The following is a 12,503-nucleotide window of genomic DNA, read 5'->3' as shown; positions in this document are numbered from 1 at the left end:
TAGAGTTGTGCCTGTGTCACAAAATCTATAGTGTGTCAGCCTGCTCTGCTGTTTTTAGATCAGGACCATCGTCTTTTATACTGCAGTGACTTAGATTTTATGGGTTTGAGGCACAGCCTGGAATATTCTTTTATGCTGAATAATTTTTGAAACTGTTCTTGCCTTCCTTGAAATACCAAGTGTTCTGAAGACTGTGATGCTTCATTCATTCCTGGGGAGAGGGGTAAGGTCCGCTGAAATAGCACAAAGCTTTTAGGGTTGGGGAACGGCACTGTCTCTTCATCTAACAAATCCTGTGGGTCATGGTGCTTTCTCTTCTCAGTGCGCAATTACTTTTCCCTCTGTCATTATTTCCTTCCCTCACCAGCTCATATGGATGAAAGAGAAGGATTTTTATTTTTAGGAAAAGCCATGTAGCGGTGATTGAACTACATTTCTCCTGTTGTACCTTTGTACTGTTGTCAATTTCCATTTGTTTTCTCTCCAGTGGGTTTGAGTGTCTTGACTGGTTGATAGCAGCCCTTAAAACAAGTAGTTCTGCCTCTTAGTTAAAGCAATAAAATATCCATTTTACTTATCTCTGGTCTGGAGGAGGAGGAGATCATACAAATCTCATTAGGTTTTGCAGTGCTTTGGAAAAAGGGTGTTCTTTCTCTTTGATTAAATTCTGCTTCTAAAAATACAATGACCACTGGTGCGCCTTAGATTTTCAGCAGTGTTGCATCTGTCTGCACAAAGGAAATCTAAATGAAAGCATTGCCCAAGCCATCTTTTAGTGACGATTAGGAACAAAGATGCTATGAAGTTCACAAGGACGTTTGCTTTTGCTGTTGCTCTTGTGCAAGAGGCGTTTAGCAGTCACAATGAGGAGTAGCAGCAAAAGCCTGAAGCTAGAGAACTGCTAAAAGCTAAACAGAAATTAAGCCCTTTCTGCATGCTAGAAACTTGGTTCTGCACCAACCTACTCCTCCATCCGTTTAAAAGGGGATATTTGGCTGGAGGAAGAGTTTATTTTTAGGCTTCAGTGGTTTCAGTTGCTTTATGGGTAGGCAGTAGTGCTAGGAACATGACACAAAGGCGCTCCTACTGCCGTGTCTGAGTAGGCAGCATCTGAGCTTGTCTACGTTTTCATGGAGCAGGGCCTTGGAGCTGGTTTGTCAGGCTGGTTTGAACGGGCTCTATGTCATGGCAGTTGGTAAGATTTGCTGTGCTTTCAGAGTCTGCCCAATTTGGCCCTTAGAATCCTGTGCTTTTGATATTTTCATAAAATTTTGGGTGTTATAGCTAGGTTAAGCGGGAGAACCAGGGATGCCCAAAGAGAAAAGAATGCTACAGTAGATTTTTTTCCGAAAGTCAAAGCAGCAGCTTGACCCTAAATATTGAAAGCTGGTGGTAGATGCTTCTTGTACTCCTCTGTCCCGTTGTTCTGGTAAAGAGATTTGTAAACCAGGCTTTGACTGTCTATTTGATTTAATCAAAGTTGTGGGTGTGTTGCATCTATGTTGTACTCGCTTCATTTACCAATTGCCATAGCAACAATTGGAAAGGATATCCCAAGCTTTTACTGATCCCAGCACAGACTGCAGTGCTTACTGTGCATTAGCTACCCACCTTTTCCTGTTCCTGTTGTAGCTAGCATTGATGAATAGCAGCAAAGATTGACATTACTCTGACACTGGCATTTTTTTAACTGCTGTTATTCTGGAAAACAGACACATTTATTTCATATGCCTCTTTGAAACTTCCTATATCCCAAATTCAATCCCAAAACTAATTTTCTGGGCAAGCGAAACTCATCACTGCAATATTATATGGTAAGATGTGTATGAAGAGTCTTCCTCAAAAATTCAGAAATACTATTTTTTTTTTCTTTTTGCCAAAATCATACTGTTGGTGTTTCCCTGGTTCTCTCTTCCAACTTTAATCTCTGTGCTTTTTTGTTCCTGTTGCCATTGTGTCTTGGGTAGCTTAAGAAGCAGCAAAGGCATGTGTAAAGGATTTTAGAACTGAATTGCTTTATGGAATAGACTGAAAGTATCAGAATGGCCTAGGATGTTTCTTGTTGCTCCATTAGGGCTGGTGCCACAACTGCCCCATTCTGTGTTTTGAAGAAGAGTCTACTCTTTATCTAAAATGCAATAACCTATGCTTTTTATAGCAAGGAGACAAGTGTTTCTGAGCACTGAAGCTCTAAGTGTGTGGAATGATACATAGGAAAACCGGAGGCCAGAAAGTGGTTATAATACTGAGGAAATCTCTTCTTTCATGAGAGAGAAAGATGCGTTTTATCTTACAGCAAACAGTGTCTCATCGCTGCTATGTAGAGGCTGCTCCAGAGTCAGTCTGTGAACTAGACACGAGCACAAATACTGGCACTGGCCTTCCTCTCCAGCAAGCAGTACTGTATCATTCCCTAGGAGGAGGCTTCTCTGAACCTGGTTTACATCAGAAAATTTACACTGGGCTGATGTTTACCATCACATGCCCAGGTTGGGAGATTTATGGGAAGATGCACCTCTTGTGAATGCAGGTGAAAGTCATCTATTTGGCATGAGTTTCATTTTAATTTGAACTGAAGCATAAATGCCAGGAAGTGCAGCTGCTGTCTGCCCCATTTCTGTAGTTAACCAACTGGGGTTCACCTAGAGCTGAGACTGGAGCAAGAATGAATTACAGTCCTATGAGTGGCGGATTCCCCCACCACTACCAGTGCCTTGCTTTTGTGTCTTGTTGCTTCCTATATAGGTTGAATTTATGTATTTGATAAGCAGTTTGATAACGCTAATGGTATGTAGAGACAGAGCTAAGTATAAAAGCTGCCTAGGTCTGGTTAAACTCTGCCTTCTCGTAGGTATGTGTTTTGGGCTGAATGTGGCCTGATCCAAGTCAACAAAGTGTCGCTTTGGAGGAGCTAGATCTCCACAAACAGGTTTTGTTGGGAGTTTCAGGACCTTCCTCAGTAATATGATCTCTTTACTCAGTATCTTTTGGCATTGTTTACACCAGAACGGGATAAGTACTTTGAGCTGGGGCTAGAGTTCTTTTCTTTTGAGAAGTGTGGAGCATAGAAAACATCCTGGCCCTGTTTATTCAGCATGAGTTTGTGCACCAAGGGTATGAGCTGAAATGGTATCCATTTTTCTTGCTGTGAAAGTTACTGCTGTGATCTGCTGAGTGACATCACTTAATTGTATGTATGTTGTCTCATTAGATGTGCTAAACATGCTGCTGGCGATGCTGGATGTGTTGCTGATTATGGTGCCTGTCTCCAGGACCCCCTACATGGAAGAATTTTGAGGATTGTTGTGCAGAGCGATGGACTTGGACCTCTATGCCAGCATGCAGGTTGGGATGCGGGTAGTCCGTGGAGTGGACTGGAAATGGGGCAGCCAGGACAGCGGTGAAGGGAACGTTGGGACTGTGGTTGAGATTGGTCGGACAGGCAGCCCAACCACTCCAGATAAAACCGTGGTGGTACAGTGGGATCAAGGCAACCGAACCAATTATCGGACTGGATTCCAAGGAGCTTATGACCTTCTTCTGTATGATAATGCACAAATAGGTAAGTATGACATGGGGGTAACAGCCCCTGGTACTGTAAAGCAGTCTCCTTTAGCATATGTAACATCTGCTTCACATGACAGCTGCCACTTACTGAATTAAATGCTAACATTTCAGAGCAATATCAGAGGTGTGGCTGATGCAAGCCTTTTGCTGCCACCTATCCATGGACTGGTGCTGAGCAGTAGTGTACTATCAGCCAGCTAATGGCAACAAAATTCAATGATGAGCATTGCTTGGGTACATTCATGTGCAGAAATTAAAATCTCCAATCTAATAGACTGAGAGAGCTTAAGAACTGGGCTTAATTGCACCTGGATCTCTGTTCAGCAGTGAGCTTTTTAGCGAAGCTGAGAAAAGTGACAAACTTTTATCTGTTGAATCATCTGTGAAAATGAGGCTGCTCCTTTGTAAGAATGTGTGTTCAAATTCATATTCCCTCCTTCCTTTGAACTCATTTTTTTCCCTCTTTTGAATGTTGTGTCATTATTTGAAAGATGACATAAAATAGTCCCAAGGTTTTAAACAGTAGAGACAAATCCAAACCGCAGCTCCCTAACATACACTAAAACATTGCAGTTCAGGATGAATTCTAAAGAGGATCCAGTGTCACTTATATATCTGACTCAACAGCTTGAAAAATTATATTGCCTTGTGTTTTTTAAGACTCCCTAAGTCCCTAAAAAAAAATAGGGCTACAAGGGATGTGAAGAAGTCATCTAGTCTATCATTCTGCTTTAAAGCAGAATCAACTATTGACTATTCTATATCATTCTAGACAGACTTCAACATCTCCACGTTACTGTTGGACCCAAAGTACAATGAGATGTTTTGAAAGTCTGCTCCCTTGCAAGCTTTGGGAGTAATTGTTCTGATAAGTCTTGCTGACTTTGTCACGCTGTTAAATTCTGGCATGACTTTTAGCATAAGAATCTCTTAAGCCAGGAGATGAACGCTTCACACTACACATGAAAGGAGCATGCAGTTTAAGTGTTCAGTTGTATAGGGCCAAATTCTGCTGCAAACTTATGCTGTAAGCCCAGAACAATGTACCTGAGGCTAGTTAGGCTAAATTCTGCTCTAGGAAGGTCACATGTAGGAAGTATTTGACAGCTCCCCTTGCCTTCCAACAGCTATGGATTCTTAGATGCTTAAAACTATTTTAGAAGCTTGGGAAGGAAGAGGGAACAGAATACTGATGTTCAAATCTGGTTATCTAAAACATATGCAGAAATGTGGTAGAATAGATGTGCTGTGGTTTTATTTTTTTCAGAATTGCAGTGAAAGCTCAGATAACGTGGAAGCAAAAAGTACCCAGCATATTTGAATGGTTTCTGCTAAGTTTCTTAAATCTACAAATAAGCATCTAAGTTTATTTGAGAAGATTCCATTTTATTTTTTATTAATTTTAGTTTTGCAGACTTTTTTGTAACAGAAACTCATGTTTCACAGATTAGAAAGCAGGGATGTGGTAAAGAGGAAGAGGTGCAGGTGGATACAGATGTTACACTGCTTTTTTGTGGCCCCAATTTAAATGACTGTCATTAGAAATTGGGTTGAAGATAAGAATTCTTCACCTCTGCCAGTGAGCTGCTCTGGCTTTGTGTTAGTGCTGCTCAATCCAGACTATGCAAGACAGGAACAGTGTTTTGATAAGTGAATTGAACTGCAGGGAAGAAAACCATATGGAAAAGAATCAAAAGCTGCTCCTATACAGCCTCATTGTAATGAATGGGTTCAGTTCTGTTCTGTTACTCTCCTGTCACAAGAATGTGGAAAGTCATCAAAACTGAGCAAGCTAATCCAGAATAAATGAGATGTCTTCATAGAGCAATATCAGCTCTATTCCTTGGGCTCCATTGTTGTTTAGGCTGTATATGTGAGGCTCTCATTAAACTTTGTAGTCAAAGTTACCGTTTGTGCAGAACAAGCTTCCAAGTATTAGTTGCACTTCTTATGATTAATATTTCTTGCCTTGCACGGTAAGGTGCTCAAGAGTCAAGCATCAGAAAACTGAGCATATAAATTATCCTGATTGAGCTTATTTGCTGTAGCTGTGCTCACTCAGTGGAGTAAGGGCAGGAGTTACCTATTGTTGGGTGAAAGCTAATATATTCTTTTAAGCAGCTCTCCAATAAGAAAGTCTGTTCTATTGTATTGTACTGGATGAGCTCTACTCTTCCAGTATCAGCTGCTTTCATTGGCCATGCCCATGCAAAGGAAGCACTAAAAATGAGTTGCCTTATTTTGCTGTTGTGGTAGGAGAGAGCAGACAGATATAAACCAGCTTCAAATCCAAACACATGTAGCAGTAGCGTGGCCTTCTCCTAACCTATCAAACCAGGGGAGAGGCAGGGATTACTGGCTCAAGCTTGATGCCATCTTAGTGCATTTTGGGGTTTCTGATTTGCTCTGATTGCAGCTTCTTACATGTCCTTCAGTAGACAGGTAGTGTGTCATTTTTCTGTTTAAAACATGCTAATGTAGCTCTAGTAGCATTGTTGATCTTGTTTCTATACATTTTGTGTGTGGATGTTCTATTTCTTTTCTTTTGTTCCCTTAGGTGTCCGTCACCCTAACATCATTTGCGACTGTTGCAAGAAGCATGGGATACGGGGAATGAGGTGGAAATGCAAAATGTGCTTTGACTATGACTTGTGCACACAGTGTTACATGAACAACAAGCATGACTTGTCTCACCCCTTTGAGCGCTATGAAACAGCACACTCTCAGCCGTAAGTGGTGCTATAGGGGAAGTCCAGTTAACCATGCTGAGATTTATAAGTCGCTATTCTACAGAATAATATAAAGCTTGATCTAGCACATCTGAGATGGTTCGTGGAGCTGCCTGAAAAAAGGGAGCAAAGTTTGCTTCTCTTTTTTCTCTCCTTCCCTTCCCCCGACGCCCAAATTAAATAATGTCTTTGAGGTGCTCTAGTATTTGCTGTTTTCAGATAACTGAGAGGCAGTGGAGAGGCTTGACAGGAATCTTGCACTCACAAATTGTTGATTTCTTCTCAGAGTCTGTACTATTCCTTGAAGAACATCTTGTATACTGTGTACTCTACACATCAGCATTATCGGAACTGACCGTAGAACATTATCCATAATTTTGTGCTCATGCATCAAGTGCCAAAACATGGAAATCTGTTCTCCTGCCTTGAGTAAGAACTGAAAAATAACATTAACTGTAGTTTCATTTGCTCGTACTAAGGTAGGCGTGAAGATGAATCTTGTAATCCTCTTGCCTGTAAGAAAGGTCATAAGGAGTTAGCTCTTGTCGCTGTCATTGATTTTCTTCTCTTTTTTTCTTTTGCCTTAGGTGCAACATACAGTGACATTTCCATCTGTGGAATGAAAAGTGTAATTTCTTTGCTAAAGACAGTGGTGTTTGATCTCCACAGCTGTTTTTCCTCCCTTATGAGAAACTTACTTGGGAGTTGATGGTAGTTTTGCCAGTGTGGTTGAGCCAGGCTTCTGAGTGCTAGCAAAGGGATGAGTGTTGCTGTCCAAAGATGTCCTCACTAAGCTGTGTGGCTTGTGTTTATCTACCAGATTAGGACTTTTCTTAAGCTTGCGTTAATATGACAGTCTGTCCAGATGTTATTGTGTAATGAGCTTTAGGATTTCCACCATGTATACATATTCTCCCTCTTTCTTTGAGTATTATTATAGTTAGCTCCAAGTAGTTATTCAGAGGCAACTGCTTGTGTCTTCTGTTTAAGCTCAAGGAACGCTCTGCTGTTAAGGTACATGATCTTCCTCAAAAAAAAAAAAAAAAAAGCGCAATTGCTGTAAGAAGTTGCACTATTGCGAAGGTGTCCCAATTTACTGACCTTTGGAAGGGCTCTGCACAACACTGCTGCTTTGGGCCACACAGTGATGCATTTTTTTTTTGGACAGCTGGCCAGCACTGTCACCTTTTCTGACCCTCATCAGGAACACTGATACCTTTTATCAAGAGGCAGATCACTAGGCAATTCTCTCCTCAGAACTCTTATCCTCTTCAGAACTTGTATCCCTTTCTGAGTAGTCTGGATAGGTAAAGATGCAGAAAGAGCAGTTTCAAGGCTCATGGTGATGCTTCTTGTGTAGGAAAAAGTGAGCAACTTTGATTCAGATGTGCATTCCAGATATAGGGGGTGAGGACAAGCAGAGCAAACTAGCGGTCTTATTGTTTTGTGGTTCAGTGGAGCAAAGAAACCAAAGGATGCACCAAATTTACTCAGGAACTTGATGGAAAATTTGAGAGATTTAAGAGTGTAAGCTGCCCATGAAAATCAATAGAAAGATTCGCATAGGCCTTTCTAGGTTTTGGATCGGATCACAGGAGATCTAGTAAAGGCAAGTAACAGAAAGGAACCATGCAATCCTTGAGTAATTAACCAAGGCAGCAGCAGCAACAAAAACTTCTGGAGGCAAGTGCTACTCTATGCTGGCTTTATAAAGTGGGCAGATGTCTTGCAAATAATGATCGTGCCTCCCCTATCCTCTTAAGAGCTTTTTGAGTAGTCATTGAACTGTCTAAGGGAGGCAAAGAGATGAGAGCTGCATGTCATCTCGGCAGGACTGGCACAATCTTGTGTAGTTTGACTTGATCGCTGCTTTTCCTACATCCTTTTTTTGCTGTTAGCGCACATTGACTGGCTACTCTGATTAAGCTGGATGTAGATTAGACAGACTCAAGTGGCACTTTTGAAATGGATTGGCAAAGGGATCTGGGTGTTTGAGAGTTTCAGCAGGTAGACTAGCTTTGATCTATAGGCAAAGGCACTCTGGTTTGAATCTCATGCAGCTTTGGGGTTGTGCAGTTACCCCATAGCAGATCCCAGTAGTTACCCCACATCTCACGAATAAAAATCTGGTAGTCTGATATCTAGATCCTTCTTCCTTTCATTGGAAAAGCCACTTTTGTCTTTGTAATCAGAAGGTTAGGGCTGGAATGGTCAGGCACTCTGCTGAATTCTGCAAATAATCAGGTCCGAGATCATCTTCCTCTTCTTATGCAAAATGTTAATATTATCATATTCAAGAGTTAGTAGTAGTATTATATTCAAGCGCAAAAGCAGCAACAGCATTTTGCAATTGTCACCTCTCAGGGGTGATGCAAATTTAGATTTCAGTAGGGGGAACAGTGCATTTGACCAAGGCTATTTTCTAGTGTTCACTCACCAATCAATCACATTCTTAACAAAAAATTTGTAAAAGTCCTAGTGTGGTTTGGAGAACAATGGAGGTGGGGGTGACAGCTACTAGATTATGGTTTTGCCCTGCACAGCCCCCTCAAGGAGCCTGAAGTTCTGAAAGAAGGATGATCTTTTTTTTCCTTCACTGCAAGGCATGCTGTGTGTGAGTGAGTGGATGTAACAGTTTTGAAACTTCAGATTTATATATGTTCAATTTCAACTTTATATATTCAATGTATGTTCAATAGATGTTCAATATTGAATACATGGGCTCTTACAGGCTCATGCCTGTCCTCATGCTCATATAGCAGCCTGTATCCCCAGTTATCTGCAGCCTACAATTGAGGGAAGCTCAGAGCTTTTTTTAAAGCTCACCATAGATCTCACAATCTTTGATAATATTTGAGCATAAACTTTGATCTTCTCTACTTTTAGCCTAGTGTATGAACGACTAGCTGTCACTGACAGTTGTCCACTGTCAATAGAACAGTGCCTAGGTTTTGACCTTTCTGGGGAGAACAGCTTTTAGGATCAAAGCCTCTGTTCCGCTATTTTACTGCTTTCTCTCATTTTTTTTCTCTCACGTTCTTCAGAACTCAGACCATGCTTTGCTGTACGTAGGTGTGATACTTGGTTGGAACAGAGGTTTACAGAGTGTGAATAGTAACAGTAAATTAATCTATTTTCTCTTGTTTTATTTTTCAGAGTCCTAGTGAGTCCCCGACAGAATTTGAGTCGTATCACGTTAAAAGGGACTTTCCAGGGGGCTAAGGTAGTCCGTGGCCCAGACTGGGAGTGGGGTAACCAGGATGGTAAGCTTTTTCTGAGGTGTTCTGTAAAACACTCCTTGATTTTATTTTTATAGTTTTTTAATTATTTTTTTTCTTCTTGCCAAACTGCTAACTGAAAACGCTTGTGCTGAGCGGTAGCTTCTGTGGGAGCTGTTCAGATGATGCAGGTTGCTGTTCTGTAGAGTATTAAATGTTTGTTCTTTTGTATTTATTTGGAAACATATCTGTGTCAGAGACTCAATTCAGGGTGTGAGGGGAAGTTTTGCTGCTCCTGTTTCATAGATATGAAAACTCATGGGAAGCATCCTGGAAGATCTTATATAGAACTATAAACGTACACCATGTTTACAAGAAAATGAAGCCCTGCCCTATGCTATGCTGTCCTATCACGAATGAAGAACTCTGCTGTGGCTGTGTCTGATGTCTAATTCTCATTCAGTCCACTGAAGGCCTGCTTTTCTCATTGATGAAACTAGCAACAAAGCCCGCTAGTTTGTCTGTGTTACACTTTTTGGATGGATGTGCATTTAGATGAGGAATTTAGTTCCTTTAAGCTGGTAATTTCCTAGCCGTTGCAGGCAATTAGAACTTTACTGCCTCGCGGTAAAGTTCTAATTGCCGGTGAGATAGACAGATACTGCCGTTCTCATTTGGGAAAGCATTCAACCACTGCTGGGATTTGCCCAAGTTCATGCAGATTTGACAGCAGAATGAGGAGCAAAATCTGCAAATTCTGACTCTGTATAACTAGGTTCAGTTTTAATACAGTGTGGTCTCTTGCATGAGAGTATGTCAAGCCAGATTTACCTGCTCACATATACATCCCATGTTCTGGATCATTTCAGTAGTGTTCCTCCCTGCTTGGGCAGATAAAGAGAAGCACCGCAACAAACTGTACTTGATATTTGCCCACCTGACCAGTGTGTGAGAGTGTTATAGGGTCTTGGGCAGCTTTTATAATGCTGCTATGCTTCTACCTTGCCACAGTGTGGTGCAATGACACCATGCATTGCCTAGCTAGGCAGTATTTCTGTGGACTGGGGAAATGACTTTTACACTTTTGCAGAATGCAGCTTTTGTATATCCGTATTCCAAAGCAAACAGCTTTGCTGCCTTTCCACAAGCTTGATGCTGAGATTCTCTCTGAGCTAGGTCAAACTGAGTTATCTCATAGCTTAACTTCCTTAGGAAGATGACTGAGACCTCCTGTGCCTTCTGCAGCTTAAGGTTGTGAGGAGGATGTATAAGCTGCTGAATAATTTCTTTGGTTTGCTTTACTTCTTTACTGTATATGAAGAACACTTGATTGAAGGGCACTGCTTCAGGCAGCAGTATGCTGAGAGTGAAGCAGACCTGTGTGTGTTCACCATGTAAAATTGGCCTATGGGTTTCTGTATAGGGCTACGCAGAAATCCTCTCTGGCAGCAACCTCTCTGTCAGAATTTCACCTTCTCCAGCTAGTGGCTTTTGGCTCTGCACCTACTCCTCTGTGGTGAATAACTGGAGAACTGACAAGTTTTCTTATTTGTTTTGACCCTGCTTTTTCTCCTTGTGTTTGATTTATTTAAGATAAAAACGTTATTAAATTGTATCTCAGTAAACATCCCAGTGTCAGGTAAGTTTCTGTGTATTGGTCTCTGTGAGAATGCAAGCTAGATACTTTTTCTCCCTCTTTATCTGTCAGGTGGGGAAGGTAAAACAGGACGTGTGGTTGATATTCGAGGCTGGGACGTAGAGACTGGACGTAGCGTGGCCAGTGTCACATGGTCTGATGGTACCACAAATGTCTACCGAGTTGGACACAAGGGGAAAGTGGACCTAAAATGTGTTGTGGAGGCACCTGGTGGCTTTTACTACAAAGAGCATCTCCCAAAATTAGGTATGTGGAGTGAGTCTTCTGTTGGGAAACTCAGACTCATGCTGCCATACCAGTCACTTATATTTTCCTGATATTAAAGCTATTCTACTTGGAATACACAAAATCAGGAGGTAGCTTTGTAATGTTCCCAAATAATGTGTACCATTTAAAAAAAATTATTCTGCCTGTCAACATAGTGCTTTCTTACAGGACAGTTAGTAAAGCAGCTCAGTATTGAAGTGATGTAAGATCATATAAGATCATCAAGTGACTACGCTTGTTTACCAAAGAGGGATCTTCTGCCAGTACAGTTTCTCACTGATGCAAATGCACGAAAATCCCTTGGGAGTGCCTGCATTTGTAAGCAGAAAATTCAGTCCAGTGTCAGTTTTGTTAATCCAAAGTTTTTCATTCTTCAGGTAAGCATTGCTCCAACTGGTGTTCACTGTGCTTTGAGAGAGCAGATAGTATGGTTCTGGTGGACCAACAAGTGTGGTAGAGGGGAATATGACAAAAGGGAACCTTCTGAGAACAGAGCTGCCAAATACCTTTTCAACAGGGAGTTAGGAAAAGGTTGTGGATAAAGGTGATGTCTATATTAGGAACGTGCCACAATCCATCTTTCTTCTTAATTCTCCATTGAAATTATGAAAACTACTTTCATTCTGAGTGCGTTTCTGGACTTCAGCATTTTTGACTGAGGTGTAATTTACATGTACTTTGAATCAGGTGCTAGGGGCCTTCTTTTGCTCCCCTGAAATAAAACAAAGAGGACTGTTGTTAACTTTGCAGCAGCACAATCAGATCTTTCTCTTTCTTGTCTCTCCTTAAGTAACTTGACCAGAGCATCAGGGAAGGGAATGATCAGGTGGGGAGCTTATTTCCAGGAATGAGGCACCTGAACACAGAAAGGCTATGAGGATAAAGTACTCCACAAAGCAAGCTCTTTCTCTACCTGTGGAAGAGAACTCATTTTGAGTGCTCTGTGGGTGTCTGCTGAGCAACAGTTTTGGGTGCCTGAATCACTAAGAACACATACTGAAGTCTGACATCACGAGAGGCATCTTTCAAATGCGTACTCCTTCAGCAAAGGACAAAATTGTGTCT

General features: G+C 41.4%; 1 protein-coding gene across 35 annotated transcripts in view; it reads left to right on the top strand.

Annotated features, from left to right (window-relative positions):
- MIB2 (MIB E3 ubiquitin protein ligase 2) overlaps nt 1–12,503 on the top strand; it is a 50,756-nt gene that overhangs the window by 15,371 nt on the left and 22,882 nt on the right. For 22 of the 35 annotated variants that reach the window (XM_068915997.1, XM_068915999.1, XM_068915991.1 and 19 more), the window contains 4 exons: nt 3,212–3,562; nt 6,125–6,296; nt 9,453–9,559; nt 11,223–11,417. In XM_068915997.1, the coding sequence (XP_068772098.1) occupies nt 3,316–3,562; nt 6,125–6,296; nt 9,453–9,559; nt 11,223–11,417 (721 nt within the window). In that variant the 5' untranslated portion in view covers nt 3,212–3,315. Of the gene's footprint in view, nt 1–3,033; nt 3,191–3,211; nt 3,563–6,124; nt 6,297–9,452; nt 9,560–11,222; nt 11,418–12,503 lie in introns of those variants that run through there. The other 13 variants (XM_068916005.1, XM_068916013.1, XM_068916003.1 and 10 more) reach the window with 3 other exon arrangements.

The sequence above is a fragment of the Struthio camelus genome, chromosome 21 (assembly GCF_040807025.1).
Source record: "Struthio camelus isolate bStrCam1 chromosome 21, bStrCam1.hap1, whole genome shotgun sequence".
In the NCBI taxonomy this organism is placed as follows: domain Eukaryota; kingdom Metazoa; phylum Chordata; class Aves; order Struthioniformes; family Struthionidae; genus Struthio; species Struthio camelus.
Note: the sequence above shows the minus strand (reverse complement) of the source record. Positions and strands in the feature narration are given on the sequence as shown.